Below are 27935 nucleotides of genomic sequence, written 5' to 3'. Positions count from 1 at the left end.
GGTCCAGAGCTGAATCCCCACAGCTGCCACCCCTCTGGGGACACTGACTTCTGCCCCCATATCCCAAGCAGCCCATGTCTCCACCCCAGCGCCAGGAGGAAGCACACACGCACACAAGGCAGCCTTAGGCAGGCCCCGAGTTTACTGCTTCTGACTCAACACGTGAAACAGGGGCCTAAGCTCCCTGTGCCAGGCCCTGGAGGGAGCTGCTCTTCAAGGAGAGACTTCTGGTCTGATGAGTCCTGGTGGTTGTCATCCTGGATCAGGGTGCCCCTGGGGGCTCCTGGCTAGGGCTGAGTAGATCACTGGGCGGCTGGTCCCCAGTGAGTAGGACTGGCGGGCAGGCCTCTGGTGGGATACAGTGGGCCTCATGCTCCAACAGGCCCGCGGGGCACTGGCAGCCAGGAACACAGGGCCTCACACAGTGGGCCGACAGCTCCCCCAGGGGGACGTGCTGGTTGAAGCAGGTTCGGGGACAGGGCGGGCCACACTCATCGAACACGAAGCCACGGTCCAGGGGACAGCCCACCACTGCAGGCAAAGTGGAAGGCAGGGTCACTGTGCTCCAGTTGCCCTGCTCACCCTTGCACCTACCCAATCCAGACCTGATTCCTCTGTACCACTCCCTTCCCCGTCCCACACTGGGCATTGTTGGCTCACCACAGAGCGTGGGGCCCCGCCAGGAAGGTTTTGCCCCTGCCTGGCGACAGTGGCTGGCATAGGCTTCCAGGGCATCACAGAGGCAGGAGTCAGCCAAGGAGCCAGGGCCACAGGCACACAGGTCATAAACACAGGCAGCAAAGAAGGGCTCCGGTGGCACTACGGCATGGCAGCAACTGAACGCGGAGGACTTCAGCACCCCACACCGGGCATTGGCCTCACGCCTGGCACGAAAACCTGCTGCTCGGCAAGGATCCACCTCACGGCCCTTGGAACAGGGCCGGCCAGGTCCTGGCCCCTCTGGGACCTAGGTGGAGAAAGTGGCCCTGGTGTGACAGCATCCTTGGGCAGCTGGCCTTTTTCTGCTGTTCTTCAGAGCATTTTCCACCCAATATTTTGTTTTAGTTTCCAAAACTTCCTTATAAGAATAGCAAAGAAAGCATCAGCTACTTTTCCTTTGTCCCCATTTTGGGGACAAACCAAGGCCCAGGGCAGACAAATACGTTGTTCGAGTCACACAGCCTGTGAGTAGCAAAGCAGGCTTGGAGAGTCAGATGATGAGGCCTCTTTCAACAGGCCTTCCTGCCTCCTCCAGCTCCATAACAGACAAGAAGCCCCCAGACCACCCTGAAAGCCCAAAAGCCCATCCTGTGTCCACCCTGTCCCCCATTTCCATACCAGAGGGCTGCTCTGAGACTCATGCTCAACCGCGCCATCTCCAACCTGCCTGTAGCCCCCCAGCCCCCAGGCTCCTGTACCACTCACTCACCTGCCAGCTATTCCCAAACGCAGCCTCAGTGGGTAGGAGCAGCCCCTCAGGGCCCTGCAGATCATCCTGGGCAAAGCCATTGAAGTTCCCGCAGAGCCCACAAATATGGCCCCGGTAAGAGCCAGGCACGTTCACCTCCACCTGGGACTGCCCATCCCACAGCACCTGTGCAGAGAGGCTGGGACTGGGGAGTGGGGAAAAACAGGGACCCCAAGAAGCCAGCTGCATCTGGCCACGTACAGTGTCAGTGTGTTAGCACGCCCCCTGCTGTAGGGTGGATTCTCTCCATGGAAGGGAGGCTGCCCTGGCCAAGGGCACAAGCTGTGGGATCTGTGAAGAGCTGCCCACAGCTCCCAGGAAGGCACCTTCTGTCAGCATCCCTGAACTGGACCCCCAGATGAAATGCAGCCCACTTCCCGAGATACAATATCTCCTGGATACTCAGGCCTTACAGAGCACAAAACGCAATTAGAGTCTGTATCACAACTGTAGACAAGTCTTATTTTATGAATTTACAAATTGTGCTGCTTGCTAGAGGTGGGGGAGTGAATTACTCTTTGACAGGGGAGATGGGAGGAATCCTGAAACCACCTGGGAGGTCTTAGTTGGCCCTCCCACTAATCTTTCTCCCATTTTACCAATGAGGAAACAGGCCCAGAGAGGACTGTACAGGCCTAAGAGCCCAGTGTGCTGGTGGCTGAGCCAAGATTAGAAGCCAGGCTCAGCGCTCCTTCCATTGCACCTGGAGGTCTCCGGCCCTGACTCCTCTTCTCCCCTCAGGATCCAGCAGGACTCTCTCACCTCCATGGCCTCGAGGGCCGGGGAAGTAGCTGGTAAACCCCACTCCCTTCAGGGGTACAGAAGCCTGAGCAGGCTCCCCCGCCCTTACTCGCCCTGGCCGCACCTGGAGCCCCGGCCGGCTGTGCAGGATCACGGTGCCTCCCCGCAGCTCCAGGTACAGCAGCGGCTCCCGCAGGAAGGGCAAGGCCACCGGGCGCCCGTCCACCTGGAGGAGAAGGGAGGCGGGAGGAGGGGCGACCTTGGGCCTGACGGGTGCGCAGAGCGGGACTGACCTTCCCCCGGGTCCTCCGCGCGCCTCACCGTGACCGCCCCGCCCTGCAGCAGCCGCACGGCCACCTCGCCCAGCAGCACCGCCACCTCCTGGGTCCAGGCCACACCGCGCCGCCCGCGGTCATGGTTGGTCACGTGCACGCTGCGGTGTGAGAGGCCCGGTGCGGTTGTCAGCAGGAGAGGGTGTAGGGGTTAGGGAGAAGGCGGGGGGGCTGCGCACCTGAAGTCCCCTCGGCGGCAGTCCTTGGCCAGCACGTAGCTGCAGCTGCCCTGAAAGTGCAGCAGGCGGCCGTCGAAGGTGCGGTAATGGGGGTCTCCGAAGGCCATACAGGAGGCCGGCCGCGGCAGGCAGCGGGGGCAGCAGCTGCCGGGATTCAGGGCGGGAGCCTCGTCCTGGCCTCCGCCCCAGACTCGGTCAGACACGCCGCGGGCCCCGCGGAGTCCCGCGCAGGGCTCACCGAGGCCCGAGGTGCGCTGGGCCCCCCAGACTCGCTGCGAGCGGGCGCAGGGCACCGCCTCGTGGCCGCTGCGGGAACTGCAGGGCCCCGGTGCCCCCACCGCTTGGCCGCCGCGGCCTCAACCAGGTTCCTCCTTCCCTCCCGGTTGCTCCCGGGTGGCCGCGCCACGTGCCCACTCACCCCACCGCCCTGGACTGCGGCACTCACGGGGCCGCAGGAGAGCGGCGGGCAGCGCTGGCTCTGGCAGCGCACGGTGCCGGCCTCGCAGGAGCAAACGGTGCAGGGGTCCACGGCCCAGCGTTCCCCGGAGGCCACCTGTCGGCCCTGGTGCTCGCATGACTGGGCGGGGGCTGAGGGGACTTGGGGGGTGAGGCGCAACGGTCAGCTGTTTCTCCCTCACACTGGGGCTGGGTGTCCTCCCCCCCCCCATCATCCTGGCCCGCACCTTGGCATCTTTCACAGCACCTGCCAGTGTCCCGAACCTTCGCCCAGCCATGGGGGCAGGAGAGGGCCTGGCACTCCTCAAGGTGGCACTTCACGTGGCCCCGCTGAGGACAGAGGTCATTGCTCTAAGGACCTGAGGTCCCTGGCCTCACACTTCTGGGGCCATCTGGCTCTGGGTCGGAGGCAGCAGCCCCTTCTCTCTCTGGCCCTGATCCACCAGAACACTCACTTCAAGTTCAAGTGGGGAATCCTACCCCAGCACAGGGATGCCTCTGCCCACGCTCATCCAGAGGGAGCACCCTTTCCTGATGAGCTCAAAGACCCCATATTCGTTGGTCCAGTGCCCCGAGGCTCCTTCCTTCTGAGGTCTCCACCCCCCATCCTCCCACCCCCAGCTCACATGGCAGGTGCAAGTAATGCAGGCGTTGCTGGGGTCCTGCCAGCTCTCTCCATCTGCCACTCTCCGGCCCTCAGCCTCCACCACACATTCTGATGAGAAGAAATGAGGCTGGGGGAGTACTGTCCTTCCAGTTGCATCCCTCCTCCCTGGAGCTCACCCTAAGCAGGGGGGTGTCCACCCCATCCACTTAACACCCTGATGGTGTTGGTTTCTTCAGTCAGCATGCAGAGGGCCTGCTGGATGGCAGGCCTTGCACCAGGGCTTGAGACATCTAAAGGGTCCTGGAAGCCCAAAGAGCCAGAGGCCGGAACCCTCCGCTGGGCTGGCTGCCAGCTCAGCAGTGCAATACCCTACCAGTGGGCCTGTGGTACCTGAGCCCACTGACAAGCCTCGGGCCAGGCCTTGAGAATCCGGGCTTCATTCTCTGCCTCCCTCTGCCTCATGGGTCTCTCCTCCACCCCAATGATAAGCCCTCCATGTCTACAAAAGAACGAAGCCAGCATTCGGAGTGCGGACCCAGGCTGCCCACTTGGCCCATGGATGCCACCCGCCCTGTCTTCTTCTTACGCCCATTCTCTGAGGGTGCAGACCAAGACTGGGCACTTACCCTGGCACACAGGGCAGCAACTCCCAGGGCGGGTATGGTGCTCTGATGGGGGACAGCTGAGCTCAGGACAGGCCCGGTGAATGCAGAGCCAGGTCAGGTCCTACGGAAGGGCATGAGAACACCATGGGTAGAGACTGTCAGGGAGAGAGCAGGGCCTTAACAGAATGTGACATTCAGGACAAGCAGGCGAGTGTCGGGGTGAGTGGGAAGCCCAGAGGTGCTGCAGAAGACTCAGCCACAGCCCACAGGGGAGGAAGTCAGGGCTTCGGGAATCTCCAAGGCTGGAGGGCTCACCTGGCACTGGCAGGTGTAGCAGGGGTCCAGTGGGGCCACCTCAGACCCCAGCAGGCCCTCTGTGCAGTTACTCAAGGCCTCTGTGTAGATAAGAATGCAACGTGGAGGGTAAAAGGGGAGCAAGGATGTAGGCCCAGTTGATCTCACTTACCCACTCTATCCTCAGACTTCGTGGCCCAGGGCATACCCATATCCCCAGCACCTGGACTGCAGGAAGAAGAAATCCTCTTTCCCTTTGGTTCAGCAAAGAAAAGTTTGGACTTTTCAAAAGGAACTTTGCTAGGCTACTAGGGGCCGAGGGGGGGAGGGTGTTGCTGGGGGGCTGGAAACTGTGGCTTCCTTCGCCTGAGGTCCCTAAGGACCACGCACTGCCCTGCCTGCTCCCCCTCCCACTTCCTTCATATTGCCTGGCTAAAACAGCATAAGAAAGCACAAAGAGCCAGGTACCCCAGGTTCCAATCCTCAGTGCCTGTGCCATTTTAGGCAGATCAATCAACCTCCTGGAACCTCAGTTTCTTCATCTGTAAAAAGGGAATAATAATAATACCTACCCCACTGGGTAACTGAGCATTCAATGCGATACTGCATATTAAAATCACCAAGTAGTGTCAGGCATGCAGTAGGTGCTTAATAGATGTTGTTAGTCTTTTTTTTCTTTCCCTGAAGCACAAGTGTTGATAAGAATAGCTCTCCCCACCTCTGTAGCTGGGCCACCCACTGCCCCTTTGGTCCTGACATCATTGCCCTCAAAAAGCCAGCAGCTGGCACAACCGCCACCCCAAAGCGCCACCTACTGGGCAAGATGAGTCAAGGGCCCCTGCCAGCTTCCCCAGTTCCTCCTGTAAGCCTCACCCGCCAGGGCATGGGCTTCTAGAACAGTCCACTGGACTCAGGAAAGGCTTGGGGCTGGGACGTGGAGGAGAGCTGGCTGGCACTTCCTGTTTTATCTACCCCGTATCAGGGACTCACGGGCACAGGTGGGACAGCAGTGCTGGGGCCCAGGGGGCAGGAGCTGGCTGGCGGGGCAGCCCACCAGGCTGGGACACTGCCGACGGTGACAGCGAAGGCTGGGAGGCCCCTCAGGCTGCAGCTACAACAGAGATGAGTAAGCAAGGGATGGGTCCAGACTGTGGGAGCAAAGCCACCCTCTTCCCCTGGAGTCCAGACCTTTCCATCTGCCCGCTGCACCTCCTCCAGCAGGTCAGACTCCAGTCTTCAGAGAGACTCAACATTTCCCCAGACTTGCTCCTACCCCATGCCCCAATCCCCAGAGATGCTTTCCCTTTCTCTTTCCAGTCACTGGGCCTGCACCTTCTTGTGACCTCTGACCCTCCTGCACTCTCGTGCCACCCTTCTCCTCAACCCCACTGCCTAATCTCTAGACCTGTGATGCTAAAACCCTTCCAATGGCTCCCCATTACCTTTCAGATGGAGATTCCCCAATGGCCCCAATCACTGCCCAGGTATCTCCTCCCCCTGCTAGTCACACTCACCCTACACCCCTGCCAGGAGGGCCTGTCCCACATGGGCACACTCCCCCCACGCAGCACTGGTGCCATGGCTAACCCCATTTCCTGGCCCTGCTGGCTCTTTGCCCCAAGCCCTGCCTAACCTCCTGGCCACAGGGGCACTCTCCTATTTCTGACCCCCACAGTGCCTGCTCCCCAGTGTCCAAGCTGCCCCCCAAGGTGCCCCACCCCTCAACATGGCCCTCACCCACCTCACAGACGCACACTTCACAGGGGTCCGCCCCAGGCTGGAAGCTGTCCCCTGGCTCATACTTCCGGCCACCATGCTCACAGTCTTGGGGGTGGAGTAAGAGCAGAACAGGACCAGGGAGCCTTCAGGATGGCATCAATGCCAGGGGTGGGGTTCTCTGTCCCCTGGGACCCCCAGCCCCCAGGATTTGGGTGTGTACAAGAATAGAGGCCACTTCTGGAAAAGCCTGTCTCTGCCGCCCCACCCAATGCCAGGGCAGGGCACTGCCTCCCTGCCCCCACCCCACCCCAGGCTCCCAGTACCAGAACATCGAGGGCAGCAGTCACTGGGCCCCTGGTGGGGATGGGCACAGGAGCTGACACACTGGACTCGGGCACAGGTGACAACGCCCTCATGACACATGCAGGAGGAGCAGGGGCTGTCCGGAGGCTCCCAGCTACTGCCTTCAGGGTGCTCCTCCCCATGGGCCAGGCAGCCTGTGTCCCACGTGGGCAAGGATGAGCTCTGAGTCTGGGTTCTGTAAGTCTGCCCCACACTGCCCACCTTGGGCAGTCAGCAGGGCATGTGGGCCTGGCATGGGAGGGGGATCTGCAGGGATGAGGGGGGAAGGTGGCCTGGGGCAGCACTCCTGTCTGCGTTGGAGGGGAAAGACACTAGGTGGAGTCAGAACTCCTGGGCTCTAATCCCTCCCACATCTGCTTGCTTGCTAAACCAAAGCCAGGCAGCAGGCACTGTCTGTTGTAGCCCGGCATCAGCACCAGGACCTGGCATGCAGCAGGCATCTAATAAATGCATGTAGAATGAATGGAAGTCTCCATCACTAACTATGTGCCCAAGGTAACTCAATCTCTCCAAGCCTTAGTCTCCATAGCTGTTAAATAGGAATTTCGTATGTCCTGCCCACCTCACAGGGCAAGTGAGATGCTGATGGTTCTGGAATGTACACCATGCTGGGCAGAGGGCCGGCTAAAAAGGCTCCCATTCAGACAGCCTAGATGCAGGTGTTGTCTCTGCCACCTACCAGCTCAGTGTCCACGGGTAAGTTATGTTACTTCTCTGTACCTCAGCTCTCTCTTCTGTGAAATAGGAATAATAATAGTACCTACCTGATAAGATCATTGTGTGGATTAAATGAGATAGTGTAAAGTGCTTAGCTTAGGGGCCAGCTCATGGTATATGCTCAATAAATGTTATCATTATTATTATGAATGGGGTGTGCTTAGGAAGGAGGCAGCTTTGAGGGGGCTCTAACAAGCATCTGGAGGGGTAGATGGTCTGGGCAGGCCAGGGGCAGGGACAGGTAGGGAGAGCTGACAGAGGGCAGGGGTGAAGGCTCAAGGACTGAGGTGCGGGAGGGCCAGATGCATGGACAGGGAGGTGGGAAGACTGGAGGGGAGTTGAGGGGGAGTAGGTGGAGCAGATGGGGGTGCATTGGGCCCAGGGGCAGAAGCAAGGGGGCAGCCCCACCGGCCAGGCATACCTCTGCAGCGAGGGCAGCAGCTCCCCGGCTCTGTGACCTGGAGTGGGCAGGGCAGGGGTGGGCACCGCAGCCGCACACAGCTGACTTGGCCGGCCTGCAGGAGATGCTGGGTCAGTGACTTGCTCCCTGGACCGGGTGCCTTACAGGCAGCCTGCCCAGCCCGTGTCCTGGCCCCCTCTGCCACCTCCCTACCATACCTGACAGCGACACCGCTCACAGCTGCCTGTGGGCCCCTCAAACTCCTCCCCATCCTGGTGCTCGCGGCCCTGAGAGAAGCATCCTGTGGGCGACATGCCTCCTGGGTGGGGACGCTGTGCCACCTTTCCCTGTCCAACCTCAGGCCTGGCAGAAAGGGAGGGACGAGGGGCAGGGAAGGGCCTGAGGCCTGGGTGTGTGGAAGGCAGCTCACTGTGGCACACAGGGCAGAAGCAGGGGCCTGGAGAGGGGTGGGGGCAGAGAGCTGGTGGACATGGCTTCTTCTGGCAGCGCATGGAACCTTCCTGGGGGAGAGAGATCACACTGCCACTCCCTGATTCCCCTGTCACCACACCCTCAAACCAGGCTGCACAGTGCCCCAGGAGGGGGCACCCCTACTGAGCCTGCCAGGCCCAAACCCTCTCGCTTGGCCCAGGAGACCTGAATCCAATCCTGTCCCACTACAGGCAGAATGTACCTGTAGGCTTGGGTGGAAGAAACACCACCTGGCCCAAAAGGAGGATCAGGGATGAAAGGTGACCAAGTCCCCAAAGGGCCACCTCACCTGGCAGGTGCAGAGGGAGCAGGTGGGGTCAAGTGGGTCAGGAAGTGTCTCTCCAAGGGCAGCAGTGACCCCATGATAGAGGCATCCTGGCAGAGCAGGGAATGTAATGGAAGAGCTCCTGTCAACAAAACCACCTACCGCCACACACTCGCACTCACACACACAGTCACACTCAACTCACACACACATTCACCCATACACATACACACACTCATACTCACACACATACACACACTCTCACACTCTCACACACATACACTCACACACAGTCACACACTCACACTCATACACACACACACATACACACTCATACACACACACATACACACCCATACTCTCACACACATATCCTCACACACACACTCACACAAGTCACACTCACACACACATACTCTCACACACATACACACAGCCATACACACACACACCTCACATACATACTCTCACACACGCACATACACACATGCTCACACACTCACACACATACACTCACACATGCATAGTCTCATACACACTCACACACACACACACAGTCTCACACACAGTCATGTGTGCGTGCACACGCACACACAGCCAGGCCTGGGGACCTCTCCAAAACTTAGGGAGTCTGAGAGGGAGAGAAAAGTGGCTGGGAAGGTGAGGGGTGGGAGGAAAGACGTCAGCCAGGCTGTTACGTGGTGAGGTTTGCATGCAGGAAGGCAGAGAAGGAGTGGGGGTGGGAATCACAGACTGCTGAGAATGTTCTGCTGAGAATGTGGGCAGCGTGGGAAAAGGATGTGAGGGGCTGGGCACACCTGGGAAGGAAGGCGAGAGATGGGCTGGGCTTGGGGCAGATGGTGGGCTAAGAAACCACCCCTCCTGATGCAGCCAAGGGCAGTGGGAGCCACTGAATAGTTTTGAGTGTCGTAGTGTGGTATTTTAGGAAGGCAGCAAGACAATTTAAGAACAGGAAGGTCTGGCAGCACAGGGGCCAGTTATTTGGTGAGTCCAACAGTCAGTGAGGCATGACAGCAGGGACAGAGGAGGGCATGGCTACAGACAGCGTGAGGCATCGATGAACACGCAGGCGTGGGTTTGCTGTGCGGCTCAGGGGAGGGGTGACAGGGGCCAGACCAGATGGCTGCGAGTCCAGACGGGGGGGGGGGGGGGGGGGGGAAGGACAGGTGCTGCCCTACCCTGGCAGGTGGGGCAGCAGTGCCCAGACGGGATGAGTGGGTGGCTGCAGCCCAGAGGCTCACAGGGTCTGCGGCTACAGGTCACAAAGCCTTCGAGGCAGGTACACAGGTTGCAGGGCTCTCGGGGATCTGGGAACTCCTGGCTGCTCAGGTAAGACTCCCCTAGATATTCACAGCCTTGGAGAGAGGACAGGGAGAGGCAAGGGTAAGGGACAGAAAGGGGTGAGAGGACAGCGTTCACCAGCTCTGAGCTTACACTTGACTTGAGTCCAAGGCCTCAGAGACTTGGCCATGGTGGGGAGGGAGGGCTCAGTCCAGGCTGGTGGACAAAGAGTGGAGATTGGGGGGAGAGTCAGACTGGCCAAAGGGCAAGCTTTCTTCCCTTCAGCCTGCAGAAAAATCTCCCTGTCCAAGCTATAGGAAAATCCCACACTGAATCTGCCCCTAGGGTTAAATACCCAGCAGGCCACTGCCCGGCCAGAACACACCAATTTTCCCATCCTGAGGAGAGCTGGGAATTGCTTGAGATGACTTAGGTGGCCTGGACCCAGGGTATCCCCTTTCCAATGCTCTTTCAAGCCCTCTGATCAATCAAGGAAGGGGATGGGGTCCCAGGGTGGTGGCGGCCTGCTCTTAGCAGTTGACACTTCCTGACCTTTTTTTTAAAAAGGGCACTTTGGGTGATAATGATGTCAGTGTAATAGGCTCATCAATTGTAACCAATTTGCCACACCAGTGGGGGACATCGATACTGAAGTAGACTGTGTCTGTGTTAGGGCAGGGGGTATATGGGGAAAATCTGTACCTTCCTCTTAATTTTGCTGTGAACCTAAAATTTTTCTTTAAGAAAAAAAAGTCAATAGCCCTGCTGGTGTGGCTCAGTGGTTGAAAGTCAACCCATGCACCAAGAGGTTGCCGGTTTGATTTCGGGTCAGGACACATGCCCAGGTTTCTGGCTCGATCCCTGATCCCAATCGATGGCTCTCTCTCTCCCTCTCCCTTCCTCTCTTTCTAAAATCAATAAAAAACATATTCTTTTAAAAAATCAATAAAGAAAAGGCTGAAAGCCTTAGCAGGCAAAAGTATCCGACTCAAATTTAATATTTGATTTTTAATTGTAGTCATTTTTATGGTAATACTCTATTTCTTGCAAATCTAGTTTTCTATTTACAGTATGATATAAAGGTTCCTTTCTAAATAAATTTCTATTTAAAAGTGAGTTAATTCGGCCCTGCCAGGCGTGGCTCAGCGATTGAGCATCAACCTAGGATCCAGGTGATCAGGGTTCGATTCCCGGTCAGGGCACATGCCCGGGTTGCAGGCTCGATCCCCAGTCGGGGGCGTGCAGGAGGCAGCCGATCAATGACTCTCTCATCATTGATGTTTCTCTCTCTCCCTCTCCTTTCCTCTCTCTGAAATCAATAAAGATATATTTTAAAAATTAAAAATAAATAAATAAAAGTGAGTTAATTTGAAGAAAAATACTAAATAAATAAAGTTACAGGTGGTAGAGGATATGTAGAAACAATTGCTAAGATAATATACAAGAGTGATGGAAGACTGGGAACTGTTCTTGTTCAACCTCTCTTTTTTATAGGAGTTAAAATCAGGCCCAGAGTTACACTTTAAAAAGGCTAAGATGGTAAATGTTATGTTATGTGCATTTTACAAAAATTCACATTTATAAAATGTGTTTTTTTAAGCATTGAAAAAAATTAAGCCCAGAGAGGTTATGTAACTTGCACAAGGTCACACAGGCTTTAGTCTAGTGCTTCTTTTTTTTAGTGTAATAAGAAGTTGGGCTCTCTCTAGGGCAGTAAGGATGACTCTGATCCAGCCCTCCCGCCCCCCTCCCCCACTGTCCCCTGCCCCTCACCATCGCAGGCAGGGCAGCAGTCCCGCCTGGCAGGGAAGGGGCACTGTGCAGGGGCGCAGGCCCTGGGCTCGCAGCTGACGCTGCCCTCCCAGCAGAGGCAGACGTGGCAGGGGACTGTGGGCGACGGGAAGCGCTTCCCGCTGACAAACTCCTTCCCCTGGTACAAGCAGCCTAGGGGGCAGGGGACAAGCACAGGGCTGGGGATCCTGATGCCTGACCACCAGGCCCCAACCTCCCAGCCCGGGAAGCGGGCACTGCCCCCCAAAGTCTTTGTGAGAACTCTGACACGGAAAGGCCAGGCCAGGAGGAAGGGGAAAACCGGGGTGGCACCAAGTCTGGAGCCAGAGAAAGGGGGACCAGGAGTAAGAGGGGGGCCGTGAGGGCGAGGCGGCTGATAGGGGCGCTGCGCGGCAGGGAGGGGGCGCCGCCAGGGTGTTACCATCACAGGATGGGCAGCAGGGCCCCTGGCGTGGGTGGGCGCAAGGTGCAGGCGGGCAAGGCAACCGCTGGCAGGACACGGAGCCGTCCAGGCAGAGGCAACGGTGGCAGGGGTCCCCCGGCAGGAAGAAGTGCTCCTGGTGGCCCACGGGGACCAAGCCCCCAGGCCTCGGGCAGCTGGAGGGGGAGGCTGAGGCCAGACAGCGCGTCATGGGGCACCCAGGGAGAGGCTGCGGAGCCCCACCCCCAGGAGGAGCCGCCAGGGGTGCAGCTCTTACAGGGGCACTGCCCGCAGCACTCTCCGGGGGGCAGGACAGGCTCTGCACAGGACAGGGGAGCGCAGCGGCGGGCCAGGCACTGCACGTTGCCGCTCTGCGTGGATAGAAGGCAGGGTCAGTGCTGGGAGGCACAGGTGACCTCCACCTCTTCCCACCCCCATGGGGGGTGTACCTCTCTTGGCCTCCCCAAGTCCCACCTCCACTCCCCTGGACTCCTCTTCCCATCCAGGTGGCAGACTCACCAGACAGTGACACAGGCGGCAAGGGTCAGTGGGGTGGGGGAAGTCTGCTCCATTGGGGTACTCTTTCCCACTGAAGGCACAGCCTGGGGGAGGGGGCAGTGCTAGGCCTGGGAGAGGCCCTACTTGCCCCAAGTCATGCCCTCCCAGCCCTAAATGCCCATAGAAGGGGCAAAACCATCCCAGGAGACCCCCTCCCACCCCATCCTGTTCCCTCACCATTGCAGTTATTCGGGCAGCAGGGACCAGGCAGCGGGTGAGCACAGGGCGCCCTGGGGCAGGCCCGAGGCTGGCAGCGGGCATGGCCTTCCTGACACCAGCACTCCTGGCAGGGGTCTCGGGGATGGGAGAAGCTCTCGCCATGCACGAACACTTGTTTTTCCAGGATACAATCTGGGTAGGGGGTGGGGAGGAATGGGAGCCAAGGCAGACGGCTCCTCTACCCTTGGAGCCCAGAGCCACTGTGGAGGTGCCACTTGGAAGCTGTCCCCATAGAGGGAGGGGAGGGGCCTGTGGTGTAGGCATGGGTATCTCCCTGAGCGCACGTTTGTGTGTGATGCAGGCATGGGCATCTCTCTGGGTGCACCCTTCACCTGCAGGCAGATGTGTGTGCTTCGAGGGTGAATAGCTGAAGGACTCCGGCGTGCGCGAGCCTGAGTTTGTGACACATGCCCTGGCACACCCTCCATGGGGACAGGGCACACTGCATTCCAGTACCCGGTCTCCCTCATGGCACATCCAAACCTTTGTTGTGTGAATGTGGTGTGTTACACAGGTAGATGTACAAATACACCCGAGTGGTGGGGTATTGGAAGAGGAGACGTAGGATGGGAAAGAAGGGTGACGGTGACACGGAGGAGAGACAAGTTCTCCCTCCCACCCGTGCCTGTGAGTTCCAAGCTTCAGGCTGAGGACAGTTCAGAAGGCCGCTACTTTCTAAGGAAACTTGTGCCCATGGGGTGGTGGGAGGGTAGGGCCTAGGGTCCCCCAAGCCAGACAGGTGCAGAAGCACATACCTGGGCACCTGGGGCAGCACTGGCCTGGTCCACTCTGGGGCCTGGCACATGTTGTGGGTGGACAGTCAACCAAGGAGCACCTCACGGTCCCATCCTGGGAGTAGGGGAGAGGGCAATGGGGGTGAGCCCTGGGATAGGCTCAGCAGGGCAGCAGCAAGCCTGGGGGGTACCTCGCATCGGCAGGTGTGGCAAGGGCTGTCGGTGTCTGTGAAGTTCTGCCCGTTGGCATACACTTGGCCGTGGTAGGTGCAGCTCTCACAGCTGGGGCAGCAGGCACCTGGGTGGCAGGTTGATGAGAGCGTAGTGATCAGGGTGGGCTGGGCAAGCAGCTGAGGGCGGCTAGATCAGGGCGGGGCACTCACCAGGCGTCTGGGTGGGGTGCTGGCAGGGGGCTGGGGAGCAGAGCACAGCCCTGCACACGGGTACCCCATCTTGACAGGAGCAGGCTGTGCAGGGCTGACCATCAGGCTCCCACTGGACCCCCTCAGCAAACTCCTCTCCACCAAGCACACAGGCTACAGAAAGGTGGCTGTCACCATAGCAGCCCAGACACCTCTACCCACCCCTGCCCTTCCCAGACCACAGGACCCTTCCCAGGACCCTAGTTTTACCATCCCCACAGCAGCCTCTGAATATACTCTGGAAGGGTTGGTGGACTTAGCAATGCCCCCCTTACTGTGAGGGAACACCCCTCCATCTCCAGCTACTGGAAGCAGTGTCCCCTTGCGGCTGTTTCTCCCCTCCCCCCACACACACCTGAGCACAGCTGGGGAACGGAGTCTGACAGGGTGCAGGGGGCGACCGGGCACTCCTGCTCCTCACAAGAGACCTCGCCGGCCTAGGAGGGACACTGGGTGAGAGGCCCTCGAGGATGAGACAGATCTGGGGTGCGAGACGAGACTGCCTACCTGGCAGGAGCAGCGCATGCAGCGGCCACCCTCTTGGAGTCTGAAGGTCTCCTGGCTCTGATAGTGGTGTCCCTGGTACTCACAGCCTGGACAGGGGGATGCGGGGTAGGGGGGACAGGGCTGGGGGCTGGTGGGCAGGCCTCCCTCCACCCTGACATCCACCTCCCACCCTGATGAACACAGCCACCTTCAGGGGTCCCTGCCAGCCTCCCACCCCCAGGAGCCAGGGCCCCACCACAGCGCCCAGTTTGCCATGAGGAGGTGAGGTAAGACTCATTCCTCACGGGTGGTGACAGGAGCTTAGTTTTAGAAAGGATTTCCTCTGTACTTGAACTCAAGGGGGCTTCCTGTAGGTCCAAGGCAGCAACCCCCACCCACACACCCGAGGCTCTGGCCAGTGCCTGCCCCTCCCCCAGTGTCTCAAGCCTCCCGCTCACCAGCACAGACTGGGCAGCACTGCCCAGGGATCCTGCCTGGATATCTGCAGGGCACTACCGGGCAGGGCAGAGGCTCACACTGGACGCTCCCGTTCTGACAACAGAGCCTGGTCAGCGGCGGAGAGGCAGGCCCCCCCCCCCCCCAAACCAGGCCCCCCTGCCGGGCAGCCACACTCACAGCGCAGCGGCAGTGCGAGCAGGGGTCCCCAGAGCCCACGGGCTCCCCGCTGCGGTACTCCCGCCCGTGGAGGAAACAGCCTGTTGGGAAGAGCGTGCCTTAGACCCTCCTCAGGGACCCTCCACTGCCCCATGTCCTAGCCTTCGTGCGAGACCCAGCCTGGGCCCCCCCAGGACGCACCCCTGACTCACCATCGCACACGGGGCAGCAGGTGCCGGGGAGGGGCCGGGCAGGGTATGGACAGAGGCTGGAGCATTCTCGCTGGCGGCACTGGATTTGGCCCTCCTGGTAGGGGGCAGAGCGGCAGGGAAAGGGGCCATCAGAGCTCAGCCAAGTGGCAGAAACAGCATTTGCGTCCCAGCTATCCACTTATGAAGACGTTGTTATGAGTTGAATTGTGTCCCCTCAAACACCCACAAATTCATATATTGAAGTCCTAACCCCCCCCCCCACCTCAGAATGTGGCCTTATTTGGAAATAGGGTTGTTATATTTGTAAAGAGTTAAGATAAGGTCATATTAGACTGGAGTGGCCCCTAATCCGGTGATTGGTGTCCTTATAAAAAGGGGAAACTTGGACACACACACACACACACACACACACACACGGAGAGCAATATATGAAGATGAAGGCAGAAGCCAAGGACTACCAAAGCTTGCCAGCCAACCACCAGAAGCTCGGAGAGGCCCAGAACAGATTCTTCACAACCCTCAGAAGGAACCAACCCTGCCCACACCTTGATCTCAGACTTCTGGCCTCCAGAATCACGAGACAACACATTTTTGTTGGTTAAGCCACTCTGGTTGTGGCACTTTGTTATGACAGCCCTGAGAAACTAACACAGATGTATGACCTAGCTTGCTACTTAAGTCCTCTGTGACTCAGTTTATCCATCTGAAAAAAAAAAAAAGAAACAATAATATTCCTGTCCTCATAGACTTGTTATGGGCATGAGGTAAGGTGTCTGGTGTGGCATCAACGTCTAGAAGCTGGCAGTTAACAAACAGTAGCTGCTGCCACTCCCCATGGCCTTTCTCACATAGACTCCATCCCCAGAGTTCACGTCTACACCTGGGCTCACTGCCTCTAGCCCCATTAGTGTCTGGGCAGCAAGTGACTCTTCTCACAGGTGTGTGAGGGGGCCAGTGTGAACAGGGGTCCGTGGTCTTCACAAAGGACTCCTGAATCCTTGACAGGCTGCTGCTCTGTGGCTGGCTTCAGGCCCCAGGAGACAGCCTTCCTCAGCGTGTACCCTGCCTGAACAGTAGGTGTCCATGTCCCCACATTCCTCCCCCAGGCCCTGCCCTGACTGTTCCCTCCACCAGGTGTCTTAATCCATTCGGGCTGCTGGAAATCCCAGATCAAGGTTCCAACAGTTGGTGAGAACCTGCCTTCTGGTTCATAGATGGCTGTTTTCTTGTTGTGTCTCACATCGCAGAAGGGGGTGACGAAGCTCTAAGGGCACTGATCCCATTCTTTTATGACCTAAGCACCTCCCAAAGGCCCCACCTCCTAATGCCATCATCTTGGGGGTTAGGATTTCAACATATAAATTTGGGGGGGGTGTCACAAACAGTCAGCCTCTAACACCTGTAGTGTCTTTCCCTACTTCTCCCTGCTTAAATCCTACTTACCCTTTAAGACCCAGGTAAACACCACCCTCCATGAAGATTTTCTAGAGCTGTGCTGCCCAATAGAAATATAACACAAGCCACATATGTCACTTTAAATCCTCTAGTAGTTAAATTTCAAAAAATGGAAACAGATGAAGCTAAATTTTAATATGTCCCACTCAACTTACTATATCCAAAATGTTATTTCAACATGTAACCAACACAAAGTATGAATGAGACATCTTACATTCCTTTCTTTTGCACTAAGTCTTTAAAATCTGGTGTATATTTTATACTTAAAGCCCATCTCCGATAGGATGGCCACATTTCAAGGGCTCAGTGGCCACATGCAGTTGTGGCAACTGATCAGACTGCAGAGTCCTAGACACAAGTTGATCTGAATTCTCCCCCTGGCTTGTACCACCTGTCACATTCTGTCCTGCCTCACTCCTGTAGCTGGAAAGCTTCTTGAGTTCAGTTCACAAACCTGTGCTTTAGACCTACTGTGCTCAGAGCTGGGCATACAACTAGGCGTGACCCCACCCCTGTCTTCACGGCCACCAAGATCAGGTCCTCTCCACCTCTGTCCCCTCAGTGCCTTTGGAATGAAGGAATGAATATGGTGGGCCTGGGGGAGCCCAGGAACAGCATTGGGGCTCACCAGGCACTGGCAAATCTGGCAGGGGTCCCCAGGTGCAGTCCACTCTTGGCCATGTTCCCGGCGAGAGCCACCTTCTGTGCAGCCTGGGGTTGGGGGAAAATGGGCAGAGAGGAGGTCTGATGGGAGCCAGCCTGGACCCCAGTTTCAGCCTTCCACCCCTCCTCCACATGCCCTCTGAGGGCTTTCCTCTGAGTTCAGACAAGACCAGGTCATGCCTCTACTTAGACCCCTTGGTGGCTGCCAGGGTACCAAGCTGGGTAAGGCTTTCCAGGACCCAGCGTGGCCATGCCCACCTCCCCCACCTCTCATTGTAAGATTTGTCAGCTTGTACCTTCCCACCTAACATCCACCAAGCTCACTCCTGAGCGCCAGTCCCAAGCCTCTGCTCTAGCTGCCCTCTCTTCCTGGGGTGCCCTCTGCCTTATTCCACCTTCACTTAGCTAACTGCTCTTTATCCTTAAGGTTCACTCGGGATACTTTCCCTCCGGTGCCCAGGCTGAATTAGGGCTCCTCCCTGTGAGTTTCCATTGTACCAGGTGCCTGCTCCCACTTCTGCCTTTGGGACAGTATTGGTGTGACTCAGTGTCACCGGCTAGTGGTCTGCCTCCTGGTCTTAGGTGCACAAAGCAGATAATAGTCAACATTATTAAGGTAGAATATCATTATCTGCACCTTACCAATGGGGAACTGAGGCACAGAATAACTCACTCAGAGGCCCACAACCACAAAATGACAAGGAGAGAATTTGAGCTCAGGCACCAGCTGCAGAGCAGGTGTGCCAGGAATCACTCCCACTGACCGAGCCAACAGAGTGGGCCCTGGAGTTGAAGAAATGACATGACAGCCCTGCCTGGAGCTCCACTAAGGAAGGGTCAGTGCTCACCTTGGCAGGTCGGGCAGCAGTGGCCAGGCCTCAGGACTGGCTCAGGGCAGGGGCTGGGTGGGCACTTCATGGGCACACAGCGAACCAGGCTCCTCTGTAATGTACAAACATCTGTAAAGCCTCTGGGTCTGGCTCCCAGAGAGAGCATGGCACCCTTGGAGAGGGGGGGCACAGGGTCAGGACAGAGAGTGAAATTCACTGGCACCAGGCCTTGGAAGATATGTGAGGGGCTGAAAGTGTAGCCCCAAGATGGGGCAGGGGACATCCAAGGAGAAGCAGGGCCTGGGCAATGGTGTGGAGGGACTCACCAGGCAGGAGCACTGGAGACAAGAGTTGGAGCTAGACAGGAAGCTGGCCCCCTCCTCATAAAGCTGCCCCTCGTACTCACAGCCTGGGGAGGGTTGCCAGGATGACAGGCCAGTCAGGTGAGATCAAGGTGGGCGGACATCACCGGAGGGAAGGCATGACCCCAAATAGGTACTGGGGACCCTCTGGGGTGGAGGGGATGGAGGGGCAAAGCAGGGTGGGAAGGGGAGGGAAGGCATGACCCCAAATAGGTACTGGGGATGGAGGGGCAAGGCAGGGTGGGGAGGTCACCTGGCCGGCAGACAGGGCAGCACTCCCCAGGTGGGGTGTAGCTCTCCAGGCAGTTGAGCTCTGGGCATGAGGGCCCCTGGCACCGCACGGTTCCTGCCTGCAGGGCAGACACTGAGCCCTCCCTCTCTCTCCACTGCAGATTACTGCGAGTTACTCTGCTGGCCTAGCAGGCCTTGTGCGCTCCAGGCCTCAATGCCTGCGCAGCAGCACCAGCCCTATCTGGCCCCCAGACGTGGGTGGTGGCTGGGGCCCGGTTCTGATTCCCTTACCTGGCAGGTGCAGGTGACACAGGGCTCAGGTTGCCACGTTTCCCCAGCCCTGAGACCTTCAGGGCAGCCTGAAAAACCAAGGCCATTGTCCCCAGGTAAGAGACTCAGAGGACTGGGGCAAAAATACCCTGGAGGGCGCCACAACAAGGGGGCACCATTCAGGTGATAGACTGCAGAGATTTTGGAATTTACTACAGCTTTCCAGGAGGTGGCAGTAAAGTGTCTGACTCTAAAACAATCAGTAGATTTCCATTATTTTATAGCAGATGAAAGTGTTGAGGAAAGGGTGTCTTTTAAAAAATTTTTTTGCCAAAGACATGATATGGGCTAGCAGTGGCCCTGAGGCACCACTTCTCGTGTAGGATGTGTGAGTGTGTCCGTTTTTGGTTTTTTTTGAGATCCATCAACTCCAACTTCACTCCTCATCTCCTGCCAAGACTCCCAGACTATATTTCCAGACTTCGCAGTTTCCTGAGCCCCTGTCTCACCTTTCCCACTACCAGCTGAGATTCTTCCTGGGATAGAGTAGATAAAATACAGGATGCCCAGTTAAATTTGAATTGCAGATTGTGGACGAAAAAGAAGGCTTGTATGGAAAGTAACCTCACAGGGTGATCTGAGCATGAATTCCGAACTGGGCAGGTCATGGTGGGTAGTCACACCCAGGCATATAACTTTTTAGTAAAAGGTTTATCTTTGTCTGTTGTTTTTTTTTTCTTCTTTTTCTATTTTTTCTCTTTTTGCGGGGAGGGGGTATCTTTGCCTTAAGCAAGGCCTGTCCGTTGCGCATGTAGGTTAACACACCTTTAAAATAAGCCAAAACCACCCTCAGGTGAGCACTCTCTTGTTAACTGTCCTGTAACCCAATTCCTGCCTTGCTTTCTCCAATCTTCATGTTCCCTCCTTAACTGCAAATACATTAAAGAAGCTGCAAAACTGTTACTCTCCTCAGCTTATGTCAGTTTGGCTCAAATAAACTCTTATAAAAATTGTTTACATGTTTGGATGTTTCTTACATTGAGAAGATAAACAACTCATACTTTTTTAGTGAAGTATGTCCCAAATTGCATACTTACACTAAAAAAAGTCTGGCTTGTTGATCCAAAATTCAAGTTGAACAGGGCATCCTGTATTTTTATTTGCTAATTCTGACAACCCTGTCTCCCTGACCATGAGCTGGTAACAAGCCCCAACAGCATTGCTTTCGCTTCCTCCCAGCTCTCTTCATGTCACAGGCACCACTGCCCTCCTACTCTTCCACTATTCCATGGCATTCAACCAGTCACCCGCTCCTGTCTGTCCTTGAGAAACACCCCTCCTTCTGCAGCCCACTGCCACCCCTGACTCCATGACTAGACAACTGCTTTACTAGTCCCCTAACTGGCCACTCTGCATCTAGCATCATACCAGTTGAATATTCCTAAAATACCTCTTTGAACATGCCACACTCTGGCTCTTCAACTCTCAATGGCTCCCTACTGCCCACAGAAGAAAATTCAAACTGCAAGGCTTACAGCAGTCTGTTCCCACTGGTCTTTCCAAACTGATTTTCTGCAGCACGCCTCTCCCCACCCTGTTCTTGTGCCCAGAAGGTCCTGAAGCACTCTCTTTCTGGTGAAATCCACTTTCCCTTGAAGATCCAGCTCAGGCAACCCAATGGCTGTAAAGCCTGCCTTAGTCTGGGTGGGCTTCCCCTGCCAAAGTACTACGCCTCCTCTTAATCTGTGCATTGGGTCTTCCTTTCCTTCTTCCTTCCCTCCTTCCTTCCTTTCTTTCGTTTATTGATTTTAGAGAGACAGGAAGAAAGAGAGAGAGAAAGACATCTATTTGTTGTTCCCCTTATTTATGCTTTCATTGGTTGATTCTTGTATGTGCCGTGACTGGGGACCAAACCCACAATCTTGGCGTATGGGGACGGCACTCTAACCAACTGAGCTACCCGGATCTTGTATCTTCTCGACGAGATCAGAAGCTCCCCGAAGGCAGGTATAAGATCATACAGAGCCTCTGTTTTAGTTCTGAACTCCTCTAGCCACTGCCAAAATGAGTGGCAAGCACCCTCTGAGCATGTAGGTGGCAGGTGGCAGACCATGGCTCAGGGGCCCCTGAATAAGTACAAGAGGTGGGGCTGGGGCTGCAGGAGGCTGACCTGGCTCACAGTGTGGGCAGCATGCTCCTGGCTCTGGACAGGGTCCCTTTGGGCATGGCTTCTGGGTACAGGTTATGGCTCCTTCCTGTGGGGAGGCAAAGTGGTAGCCTCACACGAATCAGTATCCTGGAGGGCAGGGCCTCCAGAACCGAAACCCTCAGGCTGGGACATGCCAGAGGAGCAAGAAGCTGAGTTGGTTCAGGGGTCATGGGCGACTCCTGATCCAAGGGCAGAAAAGAGACATCCTACCCCCAAGCCCATCATCTCCTGTCACTCTTGATCCCAGAAATCACCCCTTCCAGGTGCTGACAAATTCCCAGAGTAGAGAGATCCTAGGAAGGGGACCAAGGTCTTCCTCAATGAAAGAGTGGGGAACAAAAGGCTAAAAGATAGATATGGAGCCAGGTGAGGGGGAGCAGGTAGGTAGATGACAGGGGCAGATGGATGAGCCGGGACAGCCTGAGTCCACAGGTGAGGGGTGATGTAGGAAGCCAAGCAACACCATCCTCTCTGCCCTTCATGCCACTGTGTGCCAGGCCCAAATCAGAGAGTCCTGGGGGCCCACACCATGTGCATGAGGGGTGAGCTCCAGGAAGTAAAACTACTCAGAATCAGATGAAGGCCACCAGTGGCAAGGCTTGGGGGTAGAGACAGGCAGATCCCATTACTTAACATTCGGCACACCAGGTTGCAGTGACTGGTAGCTGAAGGGAGGCAGACAGGTAAGGGAGACAGGTATGGGACATTCAGGTGGGTCATGGGACTCACCAGGCAGCGGCAGGTGGTACAGGCATCTGGGGAGAAGGTCTCCCCATGGCCATAGTCCCGGCCATTGTGTCTGCAGCCTGAGAAGGAGAGAGAGCAGCCTCTCAGGCCCCCACACCTACCTCTAGGCCCCAAGGTGGTCCCAGCCGGCAGCTGGATGGCACTCACCGCAGTGGGGCAGGCCAGGCTTGGGGTCACAGAGCACAGCCCCATCCTGGCAGCTGCAGGCCGTGCAGGGGTCAGGCTCCCAGCGAGCGCCCTCAGGCCAGGCCCGCCCCAGCTCCCAGCACTGGGGAGAGGCTCGGTGGCATTCACAGGACTCCAGCTGCCTCACCCTCTCCTGCAGGTCCTTGTTCTGCAGCAAAGAGTTGGGGGGCTGGAGGTGCTGGCTCAGCTCCCCCACCAGCCCCCACAGATTTGTGGGTTGTGAAAACTGAGGCAGGATGAGAAGGAAATTTGACAGTTCCAGAGCAGACGTGGGTCTGCCTCCAGTCAGCATCCAGTTCTCATGACGTGGGTCTGGACAGGATCCCCAGGGACCATGGGGCCCCAGGCATCTCCTTTGGACAGAGGAGAGCCAATCCTCCCTCGCCAACAATTAAAGAGCTTTATTCATTCAAAATCGTTCCTGATGATGCCTTATATACAGTAGGTGCTCTATAATGTTTGCAAATACATGAAAGAATATGAAAGTCCGGGTTGACAAAACAGATACCCTGGAGGTCCTTCATTTTTATGGAAGAAACTATATTAAGAACTGTTCAGATAAGAACCTCTCCATGTACATTTAAAACAAAGCTCTATTTTAGGGTCCCTTAAGCCCCCCCAAGCCCAACTCTTCTCTCCTCTCCTCTCCTCCCACTACATGAGGCCTGCCCTACCCCATGCACACAGCACACAGCACACAGGCCCAGCCTCCAATGGTGCTTCCAATGGTACCTGCTCTCCAAGCTGTGCCACCTCAGCCTCCAGCCTTTTCAGCGACTCTTTCAGAAGGTGCCACTGCTCCTGGGAGGCCCCAGCAGGGTCTGAGGAGTGGGCTGGGGCCTGCTGCTGGTAGTCATGGATGTCAGCAAGCCTCAGGGACTCCCTGGAGACGGCACCACCTGAAAGCACAAGAATCCATGGTGGGCCTATGGGTGAAGGGCTAGCAAGGTCTCCTGGGTTGTCTTCCCAATGATGTCATCCTGTGCCCCTCCCCTGTCCACCTGCCCACCTCCATGGAAGGTGATAGGGTCTGTGAGGCTGCTAGAGTGAAAATATGGAAGGGGGTAGAGGAGGGGGGAGTCCTGAGTGGTCGAAAGTGACCCAGACCAGCTTTCCCAAGTAGCAAAAACCCTTTAGTCAGGTACCAGCCCCAGGGATCCTGGACTTCTGGGGGCACAGGGAGTCTAGACCAGAGAGCCTCCCTGCATGTCAGGGCCATTCATCCTCACTTGGGCCAGCCCAGGAGCTGATGTGCCACACTGGGAGGACCCAGAAGCCCGCACAGGCTAAAGTGCACGAGAGGGAGTCAGCCGTGTAAAAAGCCGGCTGCTTTACTGAGCCTGGGCTCCGGTGAGCGAGCCCACCAGCCACCTGCTGTCTTCACGTCTCAGGAAGGCAGCTCCTCTGGTGAGCAGAGCTGTCTCTGCTCCCACTCTGAAGCGTGGCCACTGTGTCCAGGCCTGGGGACCCCACATTGGGCAGGGTGGGCTCCAGAGAGTGAGACTGGGCTGCACGCCCTGAAGGGTTTGAGGAAGGTACTGGCAGAGCCCCCACTAGCTTGAAAGGCTCCTGGTTGAAGGAAGACAGCCTGTCCCTGGTTCTAGGTGACACTATGTTGAGGGAAGGGGGGGACTTTGAGTTCAGGCCTGGGGGTGGGGACAACCACTTTCACCTCATTTTGATCCCTCTCCTGCAGTCAGAAAAGTAAAAGCGGGGGTAGGGGACAGCCAGCTAACTCCACAGACATCCCACAGACCTCCAGGTGGGGGTGCACAGGGCAACGGAGGGACTAGAGGAGGAGGAAGAGGGAAGGGGCTTTCCCACAGAGGCAGCTCATTAATGGCTAAAAGGGTTTCTCTCATGGACACTAGTGAGGCAGGGGACCAATGTCACCCACTCTCCCCACCACCCCACTGCCATCAATCACCAAGGGTTGGGTTGGAGATTCTAGTCCAAAACCTAAGTTGTCCTCTTTCTTCCAAACCTGCTTGGCCTGAGTTCCTTGGCATGGTTAATGTCATTCCCACCTACTCAGAAATCTGGGGCTCAGCTTCCCACACATCAGTCTAGGGTCTCACCCAGTCATCCCCCAGCCCGTTCCCCTCTCCTCTCCTCTCCCTCTCTTTCTCCTCAGAAGACTGAAGACAGAGCCATCCTCCTCGACTCCACCTGGCACAGCCTTTCTAATCACTCATCTGGGGGTCCCCAGCAGCAAGTCCAAATGTGACCTTTCACAAGTGCCACCCATCTTTTCAGCCGCCCCACTACCCCCCATATCCAGGGTTCTAACACCCCAACAAATGTGGGCACCCAAACCTCCTGTGCATGTTGCCCCCCTTCCTTGTGCAAGGGCACCTGGAATGGTGGGTGCTCTGTCCTGGTATGGCTCCTGTACCCAGCTTCCTTCCTAGCCAGCCCCGTGAAGGGCGTCCAAGGAGGGGGTCTCAGCATCTTAAACCCTCCACCCCAGCTTGGATCCCCTCTCCCATGATCTTGCTTGAGGGAGCAATTAGGGGTCAGGGAGGAGCTGGGGCAGTCTCTTGGCTGGAGAGACCGGCAGAAAGGGCTCCCGGGGGCTGCACGAAGCCTAACTGCTCCCCGTGGAACTGTCCTCAGTTCCCCTCTGATTCCTCTTTTCCCGCCTGTCCCACTGGGTGAGAGTCAGACTGAGACTCAAAGTCAGCTCCCAGAGCCGGCCTCCGCTTTTCTCCCCTTTCTCAAGGCAAATAATTAACTTCAGACTCCCAGATTCCAGGGCAGCCTCTCCCCCACTGCTGCCTACAGAAATTCCTCCCTAGGCCGTAGCAGGAAGCCCCCTCCCTCTCCTGGATCCCGAGTCTCAGGGTCCCAGCCCCCCCACCAAGCTGGCTCCTCCACCCACCGAGGACAGAGGCTGGCCACCCCCAGGCAGGGCCAGGAGAGGCAGCCGCAGCCCAGCTCCTTCCCTTAGACTGGTGGGAGCAAAGACGGGGTCCTGCCCGGCCGACCCTAACCTCCTGGATCCCCGACTTACCCCTGTCCATCGCCTGGGCCAGCGCCAGGCTCAGGAGCTGCAGGACGTGGAGCAGAAGAGCGGCCCCCAACTCAGCCATGCTCGCTCCGCCTGCTGCTGTCTGTGGTCTCGGCTCAGCGGGCGCTGGGGGAGGCGGGGTGGGGACACACCAGGCCGCCTCCCACCCAGTCTTTGTTCAGGAAGGACTTCTGGAGTCCGCCATCCCTGGGGCTGTGCCTACCCCCCCTGCTGAGCAGCTCGACCCCAGGGTCCCAGCCCCATCCTGACCCAGCCCTGGCTCAGAGCTGCAGCAGCCCCAGACGGGCAGGGAGTTGGGAGGGGCTGGGGGAAGACTTCTTCTGCATATGATTCCAGAGGAGACCCTGAAAATAAACACAAATTTGTCCCTCTGGGGCTCTGAGCTGGTCTCCCTGCCCCCTTGGGTTACTCCAGATCCCTGGGATTCCCAGTTCAGCTTTTACCCTTTCTCCCCTGTGTACAGGAAAAGTGGACTGAGCTGGGTTCAAACCCAGGTTCCGCCAATTCCATATGCCCTTAGACAGGCCGCCTAACTACTCCTTCCCTCAGTCTCCCTGTTTGTAAACTGAAGGTCATAATATCTACTTTATAAGCTTGCAGTGAGGATTCAGTGAGATTATGCAGGTAAAGAATTTAGGGTAGTAGTTGGCACATGCCAAGTGCTCTGTAAATAAATAACCATGAGGGCTACCCCCTCTCTGAAATCAGGGGCTCCCAGTCACCTCTTCCTTTCTCCACCTATATGTTCTTTCCTGGTCTCTACTCACAACCCCTGTCCACCCCAGCGGTCCCAGGCTTGGCCCCAAATGCCAAGGCCTCTGTTTGCTGAGCCCATTTTCCAGCTCCTGAGCTCAGGCTTGGCCTGGGGGTGAGCGGAGGGCAAGGCAGGGGGCAGGGCTGGGCTCTGGGCTCAGCAGGCAGATGGGGCTCAAAGGAGGAAGTGAGGGAAGCTGGCCACGTGGGCCCACAAGACTGGGAAACTCCTCGGTGCAGCTGGGAAGCAGAGGGAAGTGGGAATGGGCCCCACGCTCACAGGCAAAGGGACATTGAGGGTGGAGCCGCGAATCCTGCCAAAGCAGTCTCCCTTCTGTCATAAAGGCCAGCAAATCAGAGGCCACCCCTCCTTCAAGCCCAGGCAGGGACAAAGGTCCCCCAGCCCACTCTCCATGCACCTTAAGAGAGGATAGCTTCTCTCCCCTGGAGTGTGGGCCCCTTATAGGGCCCCAGCAGTTGGAGGAGGGGGAGGGGAGGCTGTGAGGCAGGGCTGAGACCTGGCCTCAGCCCGTCTGGAGCTAGGCCCTTAGGAGCAGGGGAAAGCCAGGAACAGCTGGAGGAAAAGGAACAAGGAAGTGGCAGCTCTGTCCCTGCTGTGCTGAGGAAAATGATGCCTGTTACAAGGATGCCCTTAGGAGGCTGGTCGTAGGAGAGGCAAATAGCAGACTCCACTGAGAGCTCCCAGGTCGAATCCTGGAGCAGATGCTTTCTGCTGACCTCAGCAAGTCATTTAACTTTCAGCAGTTAAATTTTCTTAGCTGTGACATGTCGCTCTAATAGCACCCACCTCACAGAGTGTTTGTGAAGGTTAAATAAATTAATGGCTGCGAAGAGCTCTCAGCATGGTGTCTGGCCCATTGACATTAGCTCTTATTACTTCTCCTATGTGATCTCTAATTGTTACCCCAACCATTCAGGTGGGGGCTTAAGGGGAAGCAGAGTTTGACACTCCAACATATGTCTTTTGGGATGGTTATTTTTAAAAAACAAAAAACTCTTTTTAAAAAATTAATTAATTAATTAAAAATAAAAATAAAAAAAATAAAAAACAAAAAACTCAGAAAGAACCTTTGAACCTCCCCCTTTACCTGCCTAAAGGAATTCAGATAGAAAGAGCTGCTTTAAGGAAGGACCCTGAGGGAAGGGTGCTATTTGGAGAGGCATTTGAGTTCCACTGTGAGTGATCACTGTGAGCCTCTTTTGTGCTAGGCATTGAGCCAGGTCCAGCAACATAGCGGTGAATGAAACATGGTCCTGGCCAGAATGCCCAAGCAGGCCAAGGGAAGGGGGTATGGGGGTCCTGGAAGAGGGAAGGGCATGAGCACAGGACAGTAGGTGCCCACTAAGGTCAGGCTCGGAATAAAGGGCTCACATTTCCCTGCTGAGCTACTGGAACCAGATGCAGCCATCCTATCAAAATCCAGCCCTTTCTTTAGAAAAGGAATATTTTGGCTGGAGAAAGAAGAAATGACTCAGGCCAGGCTTGAGTGCTTACTTTGCAGGATGGCCCCACATATGGAGTCATGTGTAGGACCCAAGGGGTGTGTGGGTACAGTGGTTCCTGGTGCCACATAGCAGCAGAAAGGCTGAAGGGTTTAAGTCAGTGGGTTCTGAGGTCAGCTCCTGCTCCACCACTTCCTGTCTGTGCTGCGGGTTCTCCATTTCTGCCCCCTCCCATTCATTCTCCTCCTACAGACAGCATCACCCTGGCTTTCCTGTCCTCTAACTTTCTGTTGGGTCAACCAATGAGAGGCACTGGCAGGGCTGGAGGGCAGGAGA

At 56.7% G+C, this 27935-nt stretch overlaps 1 protein-coding gene across 7 annotated transcripts; it reads right to left on the bottom strand.

The window, feature by feature from the left end:
• Positions 1-120: 120 nt before the first annotated feature.
• KCP (kielin cysteine rich BMP regulator) lies at positions 121-25461 on the bottom strand. 7 transcript variants are annotated; one of them, XM_081148025.1, is made up of 42 exons: positions 25365-25461; positions 23084-23250; positions 22313-22499; positions 22148-22224; positions 21380-21464; positions 19231-19298; positions 18962-19058; positions 18673-18755; positions 18365-18458; positions 17482-17564; positions 15399-15492; positions 15208-15287; positions 15030-15123; positions 14593-14678; positions 14441-14522; positions 14047-14199; positions 13855-13961; positions 13685-13778; positions 12888-13061; positions 12672-12754; positions 12430-12523; positions 12153-12341; positions 11714-11884; positions 9838-10014; positions 8663-8748; positions 8312-8402; positions 8100-8182; positions 7903-7996; positions 6725-6898; positions 6424-6506; positions 5673-5793; positions 4704-4783; positions 4410-4509; positions 3803-3891; positions 3404-3506; positions 3166-3317; positions 2721-2893; positions 2531-2642; positions 2334-2435; positions 1430-1594; positions 661-967; positions 121-531 (listed from the first exon to the last, which is right to left on the bottom strand). In XM_081148025.1, the coding sequence occupies exons 1-42, from the start codon at positions 25441-25443 to the stop codon at positions 263-265; spliced, it is 5082 nt and encodes a 1693-aa protein (XP_081004151.1). In that variant the 5' UTR covers positions 25444-25461; the 3' UTR covers positions 121-262. The 7 variants fall into 7 exon arrangements, with proteins under 7 accessions (XP_081004151.1, XP_081004147.1, XP_081004149.1 ...); XM_081148023.1 differs by having other exon boundaries at positions 128-967; XM_081148021.1 differs by having other exon boundaries at positions 8100-8402; positions 15030-15287.
• Between the last annotated feature and the right edge of the window lie 2474 nt (positions 25462-27935).

Source organism: Miniopterus schreibersii (assembly GCF_964146895.1).
Source record: "Miniopterus schreibersii genome assembly, chromosome: 9".
NCBI lineage: Eukaryota > Metazoa > Chordata > Mammalia > Chiroptera > Miniopteridae > Miniopterus > Miniopterus schreibersii.
Note: the sequence above shows the minus strand (reverse complement) of the source record. Positions and strands in the feature narration are given on the sequence as shown.